The sequence below is a fragment of the Jatropha curcas genome, chromosome 10 (genome assembly GCF_041381405.1).
Source record: "Jatropha curcas cultivar XTBG-Jc1 chromosome 10, XTBG_Jcur_1.0, whole genome shotgun sequence".
In the NCBI taxonomy this organism is placed as follows: Eukaryota; Viridiplantae; Streptophyta; class Magnoliopsida; order Malpighiales; family Euphorbiaceae; genus Jatropha; species Jatropha curcas.
Window position 1 is genome coordinate 13,391,936 of NC_143160.1, and position 22,428 is coordinate 13,414,363.

General features: G+C 32.9%; 2 protein-coding genes and 1 pseudogene across 2 annotated transcripts; 1 reads left to right on the forward strand and 2 right to left on the reverse strand.

The window, feature by feature from the left end:
• Positions 1-84: 84 nt before the first annotated feature.
• Positions 85-5,137, reverse strand: LOC149493131 (uncharacterized; annotated as a pseudogene).
• Positions 5,138-11,109: 5,972 nt separating this feature from the next.
• LOC105629070 (37S ribosomal protein S27) lies at positions 11,110-15,836 on the forward strand. The gene is made up of 3 exons (XM_089715505.1): positions 11,110-11,397; positions 14,361-14,595; positions 15,561-15,836. The coding sequence occupies exons 2-3, from the start codon at positions 14,378-14,380 to the stop codon at positions 15,655-15,657; spliced, it is 315 nt and encodes a 104-aa protein (XP_089571631.1). The 5' UTR covers positions 11,110-11,397; positions 14,361-14,377; the 3' UTR covers positions 15,658-15,836.
• Positions 15,837-16,533: 697 nt separating this feature from the next.
• On the reverse strand, positions 16,534-19,621 carry OTP84 (Tetratricopeptide repeat (TPR)-like superfamily protein). Its single transcript, XM_089715503.1, has one exon. The coding sequence runs from the start codon at positions 19,447-19,449 to the stop codon at positions 16,780-16,782; it is 2,670 nt and encodes an 889-aa protein (XP_089571629.1). The 5' UTR covers positions 19,450-19,621; the 3' UTR covers positions 16,534-16,779.
• Between the last annotated feature and the right edge of the window lie 2,807 nt (positions 19,622-22,428).

Here is a 22,428-nt window from a genome sequence, read left to right on the forward strand (position 1 = left end):
ACCTTTCCATCCTTTGATGGAGGGATCCTTGCCTTATTTTGTACAGCCTTTTGCTGTCCATAACGCTTATTCTTATTTGAGCGCTTATACAACCAATGTTATGCTATAGTTCGACACTCTGCGCTCTGCCTCAAGCAAAAGATGGCATGAAAGATCATCACAGTTCTTGATGTTTTCATTATATGTTAACACCAATTTGACATGTTCCCAAGAAGAATCAGGTAAAGACCTAAAAATGAGCAAAATTTGTTGCTCATCGTTGAGATCTACTCCACCTGCTTTTAGTTCTTTGCTCATCATAGACATAGTTCTAAGATGCTCTTGCACGCTATGTTTTGGATCAATAACATATTCATTGAATTTGAGAGTTAGGGCCCTCAGCCTCACTGTTGTAGTGCAACTAAATTTAAGTTTAAGTTGCTCCCACATATTTAGCAATTGGAAAAATTCTCAAACTCTTTAATAAGAATTATCATGCATGCAGCTCAATATTGTATGACGTGCGCTGTGATCCTAATTTTGCCATTTCTCATAATTGCCAACTCTAGCAAGGACTGCATTCTCAGGTGGTGGCTATATGGTTGTTGTCAAGTTATTAAGTACTTCCTTCTCATTAAGGAGATACTGAATTTTTCTATGCCGCATATCATAATTGTCACCGTTCAATTTGTCTTGGTTTGCCAACTCATGGACTAAATTCTCAGAAGCCATGTTCACTATAATCATTGTGTAAAACTAAAAAATTAGGCATAAATATGTATGTATTTCTTTAATTTTATTTTATACATAATAAAATCATATATGAAATTCAAATAAGCACAATAAAATCGAAAATTTCACCCTTGTGAGACTAGTAATCATCTCTTACTACAAAAATTAAAATAATATATCCAATTTAATTTATGTATACAATACGACTGTTCCTCTTATCCACACAATGAAAATCATATAATTGTATAAATAAATTATGTATTGGACTTAATATTTTGGTGCAACATGCCAAGATACATTTTAGATAGAATAGTTGTGCTCACATAACACAAAAGAATAATTATTTCTCCATAAATAAAATTACAATGGAAAAAAATATAGAGTATAAACTATACACATTCAAAATATGCATATAACTGCTAGCTAAAAATTTTAAAAATAAAAAATTTTATGCACCAAAAATTAAATCAAGCCCCAATTTTACAATTAATGGCCTTTGCTATTAAAAATTATTTTTTATTCTTAAAACAGTGGCCTTATGCCATTAAAAAAATATATATTTTTTTAGTTTGGAAACAATGGCCGTTTGCCAAAAAAATTTTGCTTACTTTGCCACTGTATAAAACAATAAAAGGAGTTCATTTTGCTATGAGTGACCATCTATCACTTTACAAAGAAAGTGTGCATATATATATATACACAGTTTGAGAACAATGGCATTTTTCCAATAGAAAAAATAATTTTTTATGCTCTAGGAACACTGTACCTTTTACCACTTAAAAAATTTATTTTCTTTTCAGTTAATAGTGGAATTTTGCCAAAACAAACAAAACTTTAAAAGAATTTAAAAAGAAAATGTCTTTACAGTGGCATTAGGCCACTTTACAAAACAATAAAAATTTTTTTTTTCTTTGTTAATAGCTCGTTGCCACTGTATAAAGAAAACAATAAAATTTTTATTTTCTTTTTGTTTTTATTTTTATTCTGTCAGTGGCCATATGCCACCATATAAAAATAATCCTTTTTTTATGGTTCATTAATGGTGACCTGTTGCCACTTTCAACAACAACAAAACCTCTCCTTTGCAATCACATATTAGTTATATTTTTAAACAATAAAACAATTTATGTTGTCTTTCTCATATAAAATAAAGTAATGGAAGCATTAATTAACTTTGTGATTTACAATCAGTAAACAACTAGCCAATTAATTTTTTTAATTGTGGTTTTAATGGTAGCCTTTTGCAACTAAAAATCAAATTTGTTCAATATCATCAATTATTCTTATGAATCAAAACATATTCAAGTTTTTATGGCAAAATATCAAAAATTAATTTTATCAAGAATATATACATAGACCCAAAAAAAATATCTAACAACATAATCTCATAGGAATGAACCATTCATAAATGAAAAAATAAGCATGAGAGGCTCTGATACCACTATAGGAAAAAGATAATCATAGTAATTAAAGAGGAGTAATGAAACACCTCTTTGAAGAGACAATCAAAAGTTATCGCGATCTTATGCTTGAGATTACAAGCCCGATAATTATTCCTACGAGTTCTTGTATCACGAACAAACAATAACAAGAGATTCACTCATCAACATAAGCAGCTATTAGAGTTGTCTACAGTTAATTACATGCTCCAAAACTTAATGTTTTTTCTTGGTGGTTATCCTATGAAGAGCTATTGCAGAGAGAGTAGTTCCAGAGAATAATTAACGTGAGAGAGATCATGCGTTAATATTGTTTGTGCCTTTTAACTAGGGAACTAACTAATAATACCTTGGTATAATCTGATTAGAATGAATATAGCAAACCCAATGTGGTTGTAATTTGGGCTTTAGGCCCACAAATAATACTATGATTGTAATATGGTCTTATCCATCACTAGACACCTTTTCCATAATGGCATTATTGCCAACATTAGACAGTCCAATCATCACTATTATTTTCTTCATATTCTAGATCTAAATGAATAATTTCTTTCTTCATTCCCATCTTCTGTAGAGTTAATGAACTGGTAATTAACATCATTATTGTCACCATTATCACCTTCATCGTTTGCCAACTAGTTGTTACCTATTACCATCTTATTAAGTCTAAAATTATACCTCTTATTGGCAATGATTTGCCTTTATCTTTAACTTAAGTCAGTGTCACCTCTTGAGCCTTACCTTAAGTCTTGCTCTACAGCACCTAAATTTGTACTAGTAATACAAGCACTTGATTACTTAAGTGAATTAGTTAAATGTGGAGGTCTGCTTCGACACATCCCCTCACATATTTAGCTTTCTCTATGAAACTAGTAGAACTATTAAAGCCAGTAAAACCTCTATCACTCACCATATTATTACTCTGCCTACACTTATTTAAGTTGCTTATTCTCAACCCCTTGCCTATGGAAAGACTAATCCTCATTTTGCCCCTGCCTCTATTGATAGACATATATGCAAAATTTTCATTACCCAAAATACACAAACTAAAGCTCCAACAACAAATTCTCTTCTCCTATTACCACTTCCACTACCCATATTCATGTTTACCCCAATACAATCAACATCACTTGCCTATCTCTATTTGCCATAAAGCTCTAACACGATCATTCTGCCTAATACCTTCGGCTCTTGAGTTATCCCCCACATCTCCTACTCTTATACTAAAATCACTATGACACCGTTAGATGTTCACCAATATTTTCATTCAAAGTAGCCCCGTCAACATATATGACTCAACTTCAACACCCATATCTGTAGCCCTATTTTCAATTAATAGTAAGTCCTTCAGGATAATGTTATTTTTTGTGTTTAAATTTTGAATCTTTATTCGGTGCCTGAACAAAAAATGCTACTAATCGATTGTTTAGACTTTTTAAAAATTTACAATTTGGTGCCTCACTCCTAATAAAGTGCTTACAATTTGGTGTCTGAATCTATAAAATCTTCCATTTTAAAGGAGAAATTAGCAAATTTAGTGTTTATTTTTGTTCGATCATCGGGATTCACAAACAATCTTTTAAAGCATTTTGCCCTTTTCTTGGAGATTTCAATATTATCATGTGGAGCAACTCTAGTTGAATTTTCTTGAAGCCATGTATCGCAATAGTACCTTAAAAATATAAATAATATCAAGTTACAATAATTGTAAGCTTACAGAATTCAACTTTACAAATTATAGATTTAATATTATCTTGGGTTTCATGAATGAGCTAAACAATGAAGATTTTGAGTATTATTTTTAGTCCAATGGTCAGTGAGTACATTATACACCACATTATAAAATATAGATGACTCTTCCAATTACATACCTTTCTCTCAATATATTACCATCTTTACTTTTTCAATCATTGAGTCCCACATCTCATAAACCAAATAAAGGCAGGTTTATCAGTATCTCTAGCTTTAATCATATCATATATAGACCCAAATAAAAGAAAGAATATAATCAATTTTTTCACTTAAAAAATCATCTAATAACTTTTCCTCCACAAATCTAGCCCTACGAAAATTATCCTCTTTGTAAGATCATTGTTCACGGATAACCATTCTTTGAAGGTCACGCTTAATAAGTTTAAATCTCTTAAGCATCACAACAACAGACGTAGTTCGTATTTCTGCAACTACAAGCAATTTTAAAGAGGCAAACTTATTATCAATTGCTAATCTCATTGTGTGATTCATAATGAAGTTCGTAATTTGCATAACATCTCCATAAATTTTTGTAATCCAGGTACATTCTTCATAGGTTTATTGATTACTTTTAACATTTTTTTGCAGCATAAATATTCTTTAAAGCTAGATTAAGAGTATGAACAATACACAGTGTACAATAAATATGTGAAAATATATTCAATTAATTCACCTACACCCTTACAGTTTTTTGCATTATTAGCAATAACTTGAACCATATTTTCATGCTCAACCTCATCCATGACCACTTTTATGAAATTAGCAATAATATATTTATCATTTACATCATTTAAGTAACCTAAAACTTTAATAAATATAGGACGACTCTTGTTAATAACAATAAAGTTAATTAATGGCCTTCATTGTGAATCACTCCATCCATCACATATAATAGCAACACCCTTCTCTGCCCAACAGCTTTTGATAGGCTCAAGTAATCTCTCAACAATAGCTTTCTCTTGTTGGAGTAAAGTAATTCTCAATAACCACTTAATCCAGAATTAGCAGCAAAAGTATAAGAACTAATAAAGTACGGATTTTTAGCTAGATTAAAGGGGGTAAACATGTTGTATAGACCATTATAGTAATCTCAGCATGTAACCTATCATGAGCTTGCATGTTAAAAGCTTCAAAAATAGGGTTCGAACTCCTTTTTGCCTTTCTTTTCTTTGAATTTGAAGTTTCTTGTATTCTCATGTTTTCACATTATGAGGTGATGGCACATTCTTTGGTGCAAAATTTTAGGGGATAATTATAGCTTTAGTGTCTGAACTTTACGTTTTTTTTTTCTATTTTAGTGTCATGAATAGAAAACACAAACATTGAATATATGAATGTCCTAAAATTTGTGAATAAGTGTGAATAAGTGTCTCCAGATGATGTGGCAAGCCGAAAATGTGACTGTGCCATGAAACCCACTTTTACACTACTTGTGGTTGACATAAACATATAGAAAAGTAGTTGGCCAAAACTCACTTAAATTTTAAAAAATTAGACATTATTGTCCTTCATTTGAGTAAACTCGCCCACTCTTCTCGATTCTCATCAATCAACTCTCTTCTAATGCATTTTTCCTCTAATTCCTAACCCACCACTTTCTAAACAAAAACTAGGTCTTAAAAACTTCCTCATCATCCTAAACTGCATTCCCCACCATAACTACGATATTGATATAAAACTATCATCTCACTACACCAATTAATCATTAATAGATCTTTAAATCTTACCATACAAATTTCACTTTTATTTTCTTAGTCCTTTATCAACCTCAAATGAGCAACAATGGAAAAATAGGAGAAAAAAGTAAATTATTTATAATTTATAAAATAAAAAATGAAAACTGACAATCCAATACAAAAATATATATTTTTTAATTTATAAAATCTATGTTTCTCTATTTCATCGTCTATCCTTTTATCTGATAATTTAAACTTGAACTTAACACCAGTGTAAGCATTCAAAGTAGCAATCTTTTGAATATATATCAGACCATCAAACTTTTAAATCCAAATCACACTACCAAAGCAATACTTAATTTTAATTAAAAATTATATCTCATTTATACAAAGGCAAAAATTGATTTGACGCATATTGTCACTATACAGAGGCAAAAATGAAAAATTAATAAGAAAATTCCAAAATTGAACAATATTTACTCATGTTTGGCTCAAGATGTAAAGAGATCTGAGCATAAACTTCATGTATCTCTTGCTTTGCCTATAAATTGAAAGAAACAAAAATGGAAAAAAGAAAAATTAAAAGAGCATCTTAATCAAAATAGGAAAAGGAAAATTGCAAATAAAATAAGCAAAAAGCACAAATCTGTAGTTGAATGTGAACAACTTGGCAAATGATATTAGAAGGAAGATTAAACCGTGAGATCTCATAAGTTAGCTCCTATTTCTTGATGCTTCTAGCTGTAGATAACCAAACCACATAACTAGAGGGGAGGTGAAAGAGAAGCATAACTGGAGAGGGCTGAAAGAGGATTACAAACTATTATGGTTCAAAGTCGTTGCCATTGCTAGTTCAAGGTTACTGGCGGTGGTGGGTGGATAAGGAGGAGGAGATGGAAATAACAAGCGAAAGGAAGAAGACAAATTGGTCTTGTGTTGGTTCATCTAACACATTTAATAAAGGTCAAAAATGGGATTTCCATAGCATATCTCTGTGGAATCCACGTGTCTCACTGATGTGGTTGCATCTCAATCCACATTGGCTACCAACATTGTAAACCTATTTTGACACAGTCAAAATTTCGATTGTCCAAATCAATTTGAGACACCCAGTTGCAATTTTTTAAAAAAATTGAACACTCAATCTTTCAATTTTTCCGTTCAGACATCAAAATAGAAAAAAAACGTAAAATTCAGATATCAAAGATATAATCATCCCAAAATTTTAGGCTTTCTTTTTTTACCTTTTTCTCCATTTTTGCATTTTAGCTATGTCAGAAGATTTCACCTTTTTACAAACACAAATTCCTTTATTGGAAATTTTAAGTAAAATGAGCTCTAACTCTTATATAAATATCATATTTTTCTTCATGACAAAAATTCCATTGTCACTTGATATTCTCTTCTCCTCCTATTTTTTGACCTATAGTAACATACTTCTAGAGAGGATTATTATCATCTTTAGTAGATGTAGCGACTTATTATTGGTACTATCTGAATATGCCATATGAACAACCCTTATAAAAAAATTTAATCATTAAAATACAATATTATGATTAACAAAAAAAAACATTAATAATAAACAAACAAAGATATTAGTAAAATAAGTAAATAATACATATTCTATAATAAATATAAAAATTAAATTAAAGCATATGAAGTCAATTATAAAAACATTTCAATCCACGAGACCATGTTTGACAGATGCAAATATGAAGCATTAATTGTTAACATACTTAGTTCCTCGAAAGTATTATCTAGGAGAAAAAGCCATGACTATTATTTTAATTCATGTATCGTCAATGATTATTAATTTGCAATTCTCAAATGGCAATAGATGTTGAATATGGATATTCTAAAAAAAGAAAGTATTCGAGATGAACATGATTATGGCTTGATAAATAGATATAAATAAAGTAAAAAAAATTGCATAAAAGACAAAAGAGTAAGATCATACCGATTGTTTCAGCTTTGTGAACTCTTGAATAATTGAATTTCAAATCAATAGGTAAACCAATTTTCGAATTTGGCAATAAAATTATAAACCCTACATAATGATTTAGGTTTTTCTTTTTATATATGTTTTAATTTTTTATTTTAAGTATATATAGTTATCAAATTTATATTTATGATCCCAATTTAAAATTTTTGTTAATAAATTTATCTAAAAATTTTATAAAATTTTTAAAAGTGTTCCTAAAGTGCCTAAGAAGTTTTAAAGTGTTTGAAGTTAATAAAATTAAAAAATAATTGAACACATTTTTAAAGTATCCGACATGTGTCTTGGAGTGTTCGAAGAGTGTCAGTGTTTGCCATAGTATGACACGATGTGCTAGATCTTTTAAAGTACCTGTGCAACCTAGACGACAATAATTGAATGTTTAATTTTCTAAACTTTATATTTTAGTGTTACAAATGATGTGGCATGCCAAAAAATCTAATTGTGCATTTATAGGTTCCATTTTTAGTTACGTGGCAATTGATGTGCCTTCCCAGAATTGAAAATATTGCCAAGTAAGCAGAGGTTGATGTGGAAATGGTTGGAAATTGCATTTTGACCTTCATATAATGCTCTCTACCTACATCCTTCTCTATTTTCAACCATATCGATGAACTCCAATAAAACTCTATGAATATTAATTAAAAATTTCATTTCACTCTCTCATCCTGCAAAACTAAAAAATTTAATATCACTTTATTCATCAACTAACAAGCATACACAATCATGAATCAACTCAATAATACCTCTCTAGTTTTACTTATAGTGTTTAACATTATTTTGTTAGAAGGGCTTGAACCTAAATCCATATTTCTTCTAGTATGTCGCCAATAACTTTCAATAATTTGACTTATTTATCTAGTAGTAGTGAATGCAAAAACTCGTTTGAATGTGTTCATTGTCAATACTCCCAAAATAAGCCTAAAATGGGCAGTGAATTTCCCAACAGAAATTACAGAATCAGTACTGCTCTTCGTTAAGGGTGTTATTTCAGACTCAACCAACAATTAAATTGGCATATCAACAGTGTTTTCTAGGTCCAAAAAACTTCTCCTTATTAAAATTTTCTTTTGCATTGTCACTCAATAGTTTAAACTAGGCTTTTGACGAATAATGCCTGCTAAACTAGAATCGGCCTCACATTGATGTTTTCCTTTTCTTGATGGCTATTTTAACTTCTTTCCACTGAGTTAGATTTTCTATTGGCTTCAACACATAATCAACATATAGACTCGTACTTCTAGCATTTTGATTAGACCCATTCGCCTTTCTAGATGAAGGGAAATAGATACTCCTCCATCTTCTACTTTCTTTTCACTTCTTTGTTTTTTTTTTTTTTTTATTAATACAATACAATACAATCTTAATTCTCAAGAAAAAAAATAGAAATGGCAGGCACAATGGGAAGAAACCTCCATCTTTGCTTTACCAAGATCAAACAACCTTTAGACTCTCTATCTCCGTCTACTTCTCTATCTTCACACAATCATAGCCATCCACTTATTATAAAAAAAAAAACTATAACTCTCTTTGTGATGACACCTTAGACTCCTCTACTTCAAAATTCCCATCTTACTCCTCTTTTACTATCATTACTGCCATTTCCTTCTCTCTAAACCTAATTTCACCACCTTATGTACCTTCTGACGGTTTTTTTTCTCTTCCCCAAGTCACTCCAACTCCATAACCGAATCTACACTTCGATTGTTACTCCTATAAAATCATTTGACTCGTGGATTAGCAGATGAAACGCTTTCAGACAGTAGTAGTACCATGAACCAATCAACAAAGTAACAGTGGACTTGAAGTTTTTAGGGATTTGATTGATATGGTTGAAAATAGAGGAGGTAGATGGAAAGCATTAAATGAAGGTCAAAAGTGGAATTTCCAATCATTTCCACATCAGCCTCTGCTTACTTGATAATATTTTCAAATCTATGAAGCCACATCAGCCGCCACAAAATTGAAAAGTGGGATCCATAAATGCACAATCAGATTTCCAGCATGCCACGTCATTCGAAAACACCAAGATAGAAATTTTAGAAAATTAAAGTACTCAATCGTTATCATCTTTCGATGAAACACCAAAATAACAAAAAAAAAAAAAAAACAAATAGGTCAGACACTAAAGATATAATTATTTCATTAATACATGACCCATTTAAGTAAAAAATATTGTGGCACCCTCAACTTTATTTTAAACTATTAAACACTTCAAGTTATAAAATTATACCAATTAAATACTTCAACTTGCAAAAATTATTTTACTAAATAATCAAACTTCTAAAATTACATTAATTAAACACTTATTAGATAATTGAAAAATGTGAAAATTATTATTCCAATAATAACCAAACATTAAGTGAATATCTTGCACATAAATGCCAAAAACACCAAAAAGATATTTGCTGGATATATAAACTTACCCTGTGCTTTTCACAAAAAATCTTGTGGCACTCTCAACTTTTGTTTTAATCCATTGAACACTTCAACTTATAAAATTGTATATGATAAATACTTTATTTGACCTATTAGACACTTAACTTATAAAATTGGATCGATTAAACATTTATTGAAAAATTGAAAAAATGTAAAATCATTGTTCCAAAAGCTACATTAACCACGTATCAAATCAATATTTTGTATATAAAAGCCAAAAAATCTTAAAATTTATTGTTTTTAGTATAAGGAAGTGTGAAATTATTAAAAATGAAGTTCAAAATGCCATAAAGTTTTTTTTTTTGTTAAAGTTCAGGAGTTAAATAATGTATTCGGTAAAAAAAATATTATTGTTAAAATAGAGAGGGATACAATATTAGCAAAATTCATAACTTCAGGATATAATAAGCCACTTCCAAAATTTAGAGTGCCACAAAGTTTTTTCGACAAAGTACAATTGTGTATTTATCTCTTTGGTGATTAATATATTGACAATCTTCAAATTTATAACAACTCTATGAACCGTTCATTTGTGATACAAAAAAAAAAAAAAAAGGCCAATTTTAAGGAAATTTTTCCTTAAACACAATTTCCATAGGAAACATGTTGAAATTTATTTATTTTTATAATTTTCTAAGAAAATATAATTATCCAAATTTCAAATTTTACGAAGGAATTGAATTTTTGAAGATCAGGTTTATTAGCTATACATTTTCCATTTTTCCTTGAAAATGTGACACAAAGATAAAATATTATTTTGCAGGATTTATTTATTTTTTTTAAGAAAGTTTTTAATATTATTAGTTAATATTTATTGAAATATCTAAATTTTTCAATTTTAAAAATTTTCAATTAAAAATAAATCAAAAATAAGATGTTATAATAGAAAATCTATAAATTAAAGTTTTAACAAATATAATTTAGCTAAGTTATTTAAACCAAGAGTTTTAAATTAGAACCAAAGTTAAAACCCATTAAAACTAATCCAAAATCCTTCAAGCTAAGCCCAACCCAAAGAAAACTATAGAGAAATCAAGAAAATCAATTAACAATGGAACCAAACCATTAAACCGAACCAAGAATCAATTACAACTATTTGAGAGAGCTGAATCGGACCCTAAAAAACCCAAACCTTCTCCTTCTTCCTTCTACAGCAGCGATCTCCGATCACCTTATCTCCACGCCAGCCCTCCCTTCGCCAATTTCAGGCCGATCAACAGCCAAAAACCGCCACTCCACGCCGTCTAACGTCCATTTCCGGTCTCCTCTTTAAGCCGCAGTTCGAGTTCCTTCATCTTTGCTGCATTTTGAGAGAGAGAGATTGACAGCCTCCTCTCCGATCACATTAGGCCATTTCTGGCAAGTTCCTCCGCGAAATAAGGTATAAAATCATCTATTATCATCTTTTCATGCGAATCATTTGATCAATTTAAGGAATTTTTGTGAGATTGCTAGAAATTGCTTTTTTAGGTTTTGAAATTTGGGGTTTTTGTCAATTAGCTTAGAGATTGTTAGCGTTTCATTAATTTGACGCCAGAATTCAGCTCTCATTGGGTTTAGAAAATTTTGACTGTAACTAGGCTGGCTGTAGATTCCGGCGACTGTAAATATTATAGTTGGAATGCCACATTTTGTGCGTAGATCATGAATATAGATTTTTTTTTTTTTTTTTTTGGTGAATCAACGTCAGTTTGATACTCAAATTAGCAATTGATGCAATTAGGTAACTAGGCTTTGAAGCCGAAATGTTGCAGAAATCAATAGTAAATTAGTTACTTTGAAGTCATGAATGCTTGATTTTCGTTTGAAATTAATTAAAATCGATTAGTTGCATATAAAGATCGGAAAATGAGAATTTACTGAATTCAATTTATTTATTAATTAGCTAAGGTTTAGCAAATTATTAGTTATTGGATGAGAATGATTGTACATTTAATAATCAAATTGATTGAATTGTTAAAATAATTGGAAAATGAATATATTGGTCCTATAATCGAATAGGATTTTTAAATTGCAACTTATGCACCTAATGTGTAAGTACTAGTTAATTATCAAATAATGCTTGTAAGTATGTGTAAGGCAATGGGTTGATGGAGAGGAATTAGTTTGCGAATGATAAAGTAAGATGATGAGGTTAACTAATGTATTTCATATATGTTTAAGATGTAATTATATGTATTAGTTGAGTCGAATTGAGAATTTAGCTGGTGATGGGTTGTGATGATGGTGGATGGAACTTAGTTGATGTGAATTGCTTGATGGATGGACTTTGTGAATTGCTTATTGACTATTGATTTTGTAGTACTTAAACGGTTGGTAAACTCGAGTTAGTTAGGATTAGTAACTTTTACACTATGTTGGAAAAGATGAATTATGTATCTAGAATTCATTTGTAAATGAATTTCTTAGTAGAATTCATTTGTAAATGAATTCTCATATTTAGTATGCTATAATTTAAAATAAGAAATTCAATAAAATTCCACAAAATTATGTTTGGAATAAATTTTTAGATGAAAATTCATTTGTCTTTATTTCCTAAAATATCTTTGACATAATAATTTAATAAAAACAAATAACAAAACCAATTATATTTATTAATAACTTGTAAAATAAAATTTTATTTTTCTAGTTTTTATTATACGAAAAACTATAACTTACAGTTCAAAAAATATATAAAGAAAATTGTCATCAAAAAGGAAAAAACTGAATTATCAAGCTTAAAATACATATAAATAAAACCGTTGCTGGAATAATATATTTTTATTACTTTTTTCCTTTTTAAATGCACTATTTTTTCAATGTTTTGATAGAAAATAAAATAAAATATAAGTAAAGATAATTTAATTCAATAAAAAAATGAGTAGATGAGGTTAATCATAATAGAAAAACTGTTGAGCAGTACCTACAGTTAATGATAACTTTTTTCAGCTTGTAGGCCATAAGGTGGTGGCTATGGGTAGGAAGAGAGCTAACGAGGAACTTAAAGTGGCATTTAATGGTGGTGGCAGTCAGAAATAGTAGTGGTAGTGGCTGTAGTCGCGGTGGTGATTTTTGAAGTGATTGAGATCGGAAGTGAAAAATAGCAAATTAAGATGAGATAATAGGGAAATAGGAAGAGGATAGATTTCTCAATAAAATTTGAGTTGTTGAGTTTTGTGGAATTCATTTGGAAATTCCACCTATTTTTATAGAATTTGGTCTAGTTATGCTCAATTCTATAGAATTGAATTCGTGGAATTGAATCTACATTTTTTTTTCATTACAAACACAAAAATTTAGATTTCAAAATGAATTGCTCACAAATTTTGTGAAATTCATTTGTTCCAAACAAATGTTTATAGTTATAAATGTATATATAGGTAATATTCTGTTATTGATATATGTTTCTTTACATTATTCCAATTCCTTCAAATAGATCGTCTAGGTTTGTCTACTGTTGGGAATCAAAGTCAGAGTTAGGAATTTGCTTACTTCTCCAATCACTGAGTTGTAATATATAGCACATTACCAAATTCATGCACTGTATAAAATATTCGTTATTTATCAATAATCATTAACTTTAACCTTATTTATATTAAATTGTTAACTTTAATTATATTTAAATTGTTTGCTAAGCTTAATTTGTTGAGATGCATACTTGTTGATTAAAATGAATGTTGATTATCTGTGCTTGTGGTGATATTGGGATGAGGTGGATCACCTCGTTTCTATAGGTGGGTCGACCTTCCATTGCATTAACTGGTAGAATATGTTGATTATAAGGTCCTTTTTTTTTTATATATATTTCGGCTAAATGGTGTCGTATTGATTTGTTTAATGCAAGCCTAGAGTTTTCTTCGATTAAAAGACTTAGTTTTGGAGACAAGATGATGTTGATTCTTGGTAGCTTATGTTTCCCTTTCCCAATTTCCCATTAATTATTCATGGGAAAAAAAAAAGGAAATAGAAAATGACCCGAATTGTATAATTAGATCCAAAATCCTGAATCCAGTTCCACTAAAGCATTAGATTTATAAGTCTTTCATTAGGTAGTATGGTAGTCATTTGTTAGCTTCTTGCTCAAAGTTAATATGCTCTCCTCCTCTTAATTCAAAAGCCCGAGTTCAAATCCTTTTTTATGGTTTTGCATTTAGATAGAGACAGAAAATTCACTCACCAGATTTAAACCAAGCTGGTTTTGGTTGCTATTATCACGATAATTCACCTGCGCAACAATTGTTTGTTTAAATATAGCAAAGAAAAAATATTAAGCTACTTGGAGCTGCCTCTTTCTGTAATTATTTCTATACTTGATTTGGCAATCATAAGAAATTGATACTGATTTTTTCTTTTTTATTGAATTAGGGAAGTAAAATTTGAGGATGAGTGGTGGCGGGCTAAAGGGAATTTTGGCGGCAGCGGTAACTAAAGGAGTGACTGAGGCAAGGGCAAGGATATTTGGGCATGTGCTTAACCCAACAGGGTTGAGATCTCCTCACAAGATTTTACGTAAGAAACTCATTGGTGAGAAAGTGGCACAATGGTACCCTCATGACGTCACGAGAGACGACCCACTTGTCATGGCTCGCCAAGAACAAGAGTAATACCTAAGTTTCCTCTCTCTCTCTTTTATTTATTTATTTTTTTATCTCCATTGAATTTTTCTTTCTAAAAAATGAATAAGGTCTGTCGAAAATGGTGTTAGTAAGCATTACAATTTGTGGATGAGATTGCAGCTATATCACCTTGACCTTCCTCTTCTCCTTGCTTGCAAATAAGCAGCTATCTGTGCCTCACCTTGCCTTGCCCCTGTGACCCTTTAACCACCTGAACTAAGGCTGTGTGGCTTTTATGGTGCAGAAACATTGATCAGATGCAGATCTATTAATCAAATTCAGACTAGGCTGTCCGCTTCTAACACAGCCGCTCTTGTAGTAATTACAGTTGATCATATGCAACTGTTCATAGTGTATTATCTCTCCAATATTAAATAAATCGAGGACTTGCATGAAATTTTTAATTAAAAATATGTTGAAATTGACTAAAATTTTTCAGTGGAACCACAGCCCTTTGGCAAGAACATATTTTTGCTATAGACGTTATTACAGATATGTGTTGAATTGAAGTTAATCAAGGAAGAAAACATTGGCAGATGCAATGTTTAGATTAAGCAGTGAAATTTGGATTAGATTACCCTTAGGGAAACTTTTACTTATTAGTTAGAATTCTTTACTGATGAGGAGCCATCATTCTTTATGAAGCGAATGCAGCCTTTCTGTGGTTTACTGAATTTGTTGTCTCCTTATATCAAGTTATCAACTATATTTCAAGGAATAGGTCACTGAAATAAATAAAGTTTGCTTTTTTTTTTTTTTTTTTTTTTTTTTTTTTTTTTTTTTTGGTGTCTTCCTTCGCTTTATGCTTCCCTTTGACCAGCGTTCAATTAAGGCTACTTTTCATTTTATTGGATGCTTGAATAAAGTTTATGAATGCTATAATGCATCTATTAACAGTTTAAACTATTTACACAAATTAACTGTCTTGTCTTGTATCATGCTTTCACAGGCGCTTGACGAAGCTTGAAATGTTGAAGCGTCGTGGAAAAGGGGCACCCAAGAAGGGCCAAGGAAAGGGTGCCATAAAGCGTAACAAAGGAAAATGATCTTTCCATTATTGTTCTTCAAACCAGTGCTTGGCTAGTTTTTTCCAATAACAGTTTAGCGGTAGTTTTATTTTAGTACCAACTTTTGGAATTAATGCAGTTATATGATATTGATTTATTTTCCAGTCGTTGGGAAACAGTTCTTTATGAATGAGCAGTGATATGATGTTGACTATGAATTTGCTCAATTTATGTTTGTTGCGGTTTATGCAGATGAAAACCCTAAACTAACAAACATTGTACTCAATTTCCTGCCATGCTAACTAACTTGTAAAAGGCAAGCTAGTAATGGCTGTACTTTTAAGAAAGTAACCAAGTTAGAACTTAAGAAGACAGGTTGAGACTACTATTGAGAATTATGCCGTCTATTGACATATCATTTCTGCCCCTATTTTAATGTAATATTAGCATGATAACTTTCAATGAATTGTTTGCTGCATAAAAGTTTCCATTAGTTTAGTGGGTGGCTCTGTGGAGTTTGGTGATATTTTATAAAGCTTGTGAAACCTGAGAGCTGGAGCACCGTCTTTGTTGAAGAAATATTGTGCAACCAAGCTTATGGCTTTGAATCCATTTGGTGGCAAATTTTTGGATCAACTTATATAGCATAAACTTTTATTACGAATGCCGAAGATATCCTGATGAACAAACTCTCATGAGAAAAGATATTATACATATGAGAAGCAGCAGAAAGGTCATCTTAATTGTTGATTAGATGTATTGGCACATATTAAGCTTTTGCAGAATTTGGTGGTGCTTTCAAGTCCAGAGGGGCCTTCATATGCTTGCTTCCATAGGAAAGTATTTAGAAAAGGTCATAGTTCTCAACATGTGTAGAAAAGTTCAGTCCATGTCAAATAATGCAAAATTTTGACCTCTAGCAAGACTATCTTAGATTGAAAGAAGAAAGAATTGAACACTGCACAGGCTTTTGCATTGTATGATTTCTTCTCAAATTGTATTATCTTTATCCTTTCTCTACCTGAAGCTTCAAAGCATTGTGGAAATACAATGTAGTTTACTTACAACAAATATTAGGTTAAGGAAACAAATTTTTAGTGACACTGTACGGTCCAGGCGTCTCAATCAACATCTGTCACTTGCCAGTGAAGAACTTGATTTTCACCAATAATCCCCACAAGAACATGTACCATTCTTGAAGTGATGGAACCTCCTTACATCTCTAAGGATGATTTCCCTGTCCATTAACTTCGAGATAAACTTAGCTGCAGCATGGCAGTCATTACAAACTCTAAGATTCTTGGCGACTCTAATAGTAGTTCCAGGCGGACTGTTCAGTATGCCGAAAGCTATTGCTAATTTCTCACTGTGGCCACAAAGTAAAGCTTCTTTCTCATCCTCCTCGACATTATGAAGTACACAAGAAGTATCAGGCACGTATCCTTCCTTTTTCATCCTTTCTGACAGGGTATCAAGAAAATCATGGAGTTCCTCACTTTGCGGGTGCATTAAATCCCCAGCTAGAAACTTGTGCATTTCATCACCATGCACGATCCAACTACAGCCAGGTTCTTTCTTTACTCCTATTTCCTTCATCTTCCTCCTAACATCTGTTGCTCTATCCCAAAGTCCAGCAGAAGAATATATATTAGACAGTAAAACATAGTGGCTGGCAACATTTGGTTGTAACTTGATTAGGTGTTGAGCAGCAATTTCCCCTATTTTCACATTTTGGTGTAGTCGACATGCTCCGAGCAAGCTACTCCAGGCCCCAATATTGTCAAAACAAGAAGGTGTTGTATTGATGAATTCATACGCTCGTTCCACTTGGCCAGCTCTACCAAGTAAGTCCACTACACAAGCATAGTGATCTGGGCCAGGTTCAATATCATGTTCCTCTTTCATGCTCTGGAACAGATGTAGTCCCTCATCAACCATTCCTGAATGACTACAAGCAGCAAAAATTGCTATGAAAGTAACATCAGTAGGCTTTACTTCTCCCCCAGCCACCATATCTTTGAACAGCTGTAAGGCCTCCTCCCCATTCCCATGCATCCCATAAGCCATGATAATCACATTCCAGGTAATAACATTTCTAATGGGCATTTGATTGAATACTTTTCTAGATAAGTTTAAGCAGCCACATTTTGCATACATGTCAACTAATGCACTTCCTACAGTGACTTCTGATGCCAATGAATTTCTGATAGCATAAGCATGAATTTCTTTACCCTTTGCCAATGCTGCCAGTGAAGCGCAACCAGGAAGGACAGTCATGAGGGTTATTGAATTAGGAATAAAACGAACTCGTTTTTCATGATCATGTTTGTTATTTCCTTCATCTGCTTGTCGCATCTCATGGAGGAGCAAAAGTGCATCCCCATAGCATCCAGAAATTACATAACCAGTTATCATTGTGTTCCATGAAACTATATCTCTTACCTCCATGCTACTAAAAATCGTCTTTGAAACATCTATCTTCCCCATCCTAGAGTACATATCAATAAGTGCATTTTGCACATATATATCCCTTTCTAAACCCCTCTTTATCACATACCCATGTATGGCTTCTTTATTAGAAAAGGTTGCACAGCGTACACAAGCAGGCACAATAACTGCCATTGTGGTTGAATTGGGATGAAGCCCTGCAAAGGCTTCCATTTCAATAAAAAGCATCAACGCCTTCTCATCCTGCTCGTTTTGTGCATAACCAGCAATCATAGCATTCCAAACCCCTATTTTCCTGTTCAAGATACCATCAAAAACTTGACGAGCACTTTCAGCCTTTCCACAATTGCAATACATATCAACTAAAGCACTACCAACAAAAGAATTCTCAACCAGATAACCATTTCTCAATGCATGGGCATGAATTTCCTTCCCAGTACCTAACATCTCCAAGTGGGAGCAAGCAGGAAGAACACTTGCAACTGTGACCCCGTCAGGTTTAACTCCTTCAAGAACCATCAGCCTAAAGAACAACAGTGCTTCAATAAATCTGTCATTTTGAGAGAAGGAACTTATGATAGTGTTCCAAGAAACCAAATTACGATCCTCAAACATATCAAAAAGACTTTTTGCATCACCTATTCTACCTAGATTAGCATACATACTCATCAAAGAATTGTTAGTGAATGTTGCCCAATGACCTTTTCTTAAACTATACCCATGAACTTGCTTCCCAAGCCGCAAGCCGTCATGCTTACCTAAATTAGAGCAAGCCAACGTCAAGCTTACCAAAGTAAATGAACTGGGTTCCAAATTCTCAGCCAACATGTATCCAAATGCCTCTAACGCAAACTCCCACTCTTCAAAACGACAAAATGCAGAAATTAATGAATTCCAAGAAACTATATCTCTCTCAGAAATTCTATCAAACATCTTATACACATCACTTATTTCTCCACATTTACCATAGAAATGTACAAGCGAATTAGCTACAGGCACAGAAGATATCTCATACCCAAATTTGACAACATGAGCATGGATCTGTCTTCCCAAATTCAAGTCCCCAAGGCCAGTCACGGCCTTCAGAACTGCTGGGAAGGCAAAATTATCAGGCGAAACACCAGAAAGAATCATTTCAATGTAAGTGGAAATGGATTCACGGAATAAATTAGAACGAGTACTAAAGCGAAGGGATTCAATCCATGAAGCCTGAGAGCGAGATTGGGAAATGGGTTTTGGAGAAGAAGTGAAGAGGACGGCATGAGGAGAGTGTTTGTGATGTGTTTTCGTGTGCTGGTGGTGGGTTTGTGAAGAAGAGAGGGAATGTGGAGAGAAAGGGAGAGAGATTGGAGGAAGAGACTGTACAGTGTAGTGGGAGCACATTGGTAGTTATTTCAGTTGAAAGATTTTGAGCTTTCAATATAATAAACAATTGCATTAAATAAGCAGCAGCCGGCAGGGAAAGGAAGGACGGGGTCTGAATGAAATTGAAGGATTAGATTTTGGACTTTTTTGGGTACGTGCGAAGTTTGTTTCTGTTCCATATATGAAATTTTTTCAGTAAGTTGGGGTTATGTTTGATGGGGAGTAAATAAACTAGAGAAGCTTGACATTTGAAAGAGTGAATAAAGTGTTTATATTTGATTTGCATTATTAATTTTACTTCATGTGAAGTAAATTATCCAACTTTCTTCACATTAAGAAAATAACTTCTTAAGATATTGTTAGGAAAGTTGTGAAAATACAATAAATTTATCATTTTTTGCTATTATATGAACAAAACATATATTTGGTCTAAGTTGAGCTTGACTAAACTAGAATCTTGATGGATGGAATGTCCACAGTGATCTTAATAATTTTTCATTTAGTTATATGAGAGATACTGAATTTAAATTTGAAACTTGCACTCTCTTTTTTACTTAATGATGAGAATATGACAAAACTTCATGCTCAACTTAAAGTGTTTTAATATAGTTTGGACAAATACTCTCCCTTCACTTAGATGCCTAACCCCCAAAATATTTTGAAGCCATAATACCGCATATGGGATGGAAGTGGAAGCAAAAAATATTTTGTCAGCAAAAAAAGAGCCCGTGAGATGCAAATACTGCATATTATGGGGCATTACTGTTAGTCAAAGTTGGCATTCATGGTTGGCCAACAACCAAAGAAAATGCATGCATGGTTGGCCAACAACCAAAGAAAATGAAGGCGATAGTTGGCCAACCACCAAATTTTGCATCTATAAATAGAGCATTTTTATGAGTGTTTTTTGTATCAACGCAGAGAGAAATCCATTAGCTAGTTCAGAGAGAAAAGCTTTGGTGAGAGAAAATAGAGAGTAATTTTTCTTGACTGAATTTATGAGTTGTGGGTTATACTCGTGTATAATTTTTCTCCTTAAAAGATCTGCAGCAGCACCGGAGACGTAGGCAGAATTGGCCGAACTCCGTTATCAAATTTGTGTGTGTGTTATTATTCCGCTTTTATTTGGCATTCTCACTAATCTGGATTTATAGAAAATTTTGCATAATTTCCCAACAACTGGTATCAGAGCCGAAGGTTTTGGCAGGTCCAGCCGGTTAGATAGCGGTACCGGATTCGTGGATATATTTCAAAAATAAATATATCACGACGACGAGAAAATTACGACGAGTTTATTGGTGTTGTCCGCTCGGAGAGTCGTTGCAGAATCGACTTAGTGGTGAATAGTAAAACAGTAACTTAAAAGTTGGTGGTGAACAGTACTATTGGAGTTACTGTTGCTGAGTCCGTTAAGCCTAAGTACTATTCACGTATAGTACTATTCATGTATACGATTACTATTTACGTATAGTACTATTCACGTATACGATTACTATTCACGTATAGTACTATTTACGTATACGGTTACTATTCACGTATACTAACCATCAAGGCGGAGTTAGACTCAAGTGGGAGCAATGGCTGCAGATGAAGGAAAGTGGAAAATTGAAAAATTCGATGGTGCAGATTTTGGCTTTTGGAAAATGCAGATAGAGGATTATCTGTATCAGAAAGGTCTTTTCCAACCTCTCTCCGGAAAGAAGCCAGAGGCTATGAAGGAAGAAGATTGGAATCTTCTAGATAGACAAGCACTCGGGGTTATTCGTTTAACCCTCTCCCGCAATGTTGCCTTCAATATAGCAAAAGAAAAGACCACGGCGGGTCTTATGGCAGCTCTTTCCAATATGTACGAAAAGCCATCGGCCGCAAATAAAGTTCACTTGATGAGGCGGTTATTCAATCTACGACTGACGGAAAGTGCATCGGTGGCCCAACATCTCAATGAACTCAATACAGTGACAACCCAATTGAGTTCAGTTGAAATTGAATTTGATGAAGAGGTACGAGCATTGATACTTTTGTCTTCCCTACCAGAAAGTTGGAATGCTACTGTCACAGCTGTGAGTAGCTCGTCCGGAAGCAAGAAGTTAAAATTTGATGATGTTCGTGACTTAGTTCTCAGTGAAGAGATCCGACGGAGAGAGTCAAGTGAACCTTCAACTTCTTCAGTCTTGCATACAGAATCGAGATGAAGAAATTCAACCAGAGGGAATGGACGCGGTAGATCGAACTACCGAGGCAAGTCAAAGGACAGGAGGTCCAAATCCAGGAATCCTAGCAATTTCAATAGAACAAAGACCATCGAATGTTGGAATTGTGGAAAAACTGGTCACTACCAAAATCAGTGCAAGAATGCACCTAAGCACCAGGAGGGGAAGTTAGAGGCACATGTTGCATCCACCTCAGGAGAAGATGATGCACTTATATGCTCTTTGGAAAGCAAGCAGCAGTCTTGGGTTTTAGACTCCGGTGCATCATTTCATGCAACTTCACAAAAAGAACTCCTTGAAAGGTATGTCCCCGGAAACTTTGGAAAAGTATACCTTGGTAATGACCAACCATGTAATATTGTTGGTAAAGGAGTAGTGAAGATTAAGTTGAATGGGTCTACATGGGAGTTGAAGGATGTCAGACATATTCCTGACCTGAAAAAGAACTTAATCTCAGTAGGTCAGTTGGCCAGTAACGGCTACACAATAACCTTCCACGGCGATAATTGGAAGATTACAAAGGGTGCAATGATGGTTGCTCGTGGCAATAAGAGTGGTACTCTTTACAGCACAGGAGGAGCAAGCTATTCCATTGTTGTTGCAGTAGATAGCGAAATTTCCAATCTATGGCATCAGAGGCTTGGCCATATGAGTATGAAGGGAATGAAGGTTCTACATTCACAGGGAAAACTACCAGGTCTTCAGTCAATTGAAATTGACATGTGTGAAGACTGCATATTTGGAAAGCAGAAAAGAGTCAGCTTTCAGACAAATAGAAGAACCCCAA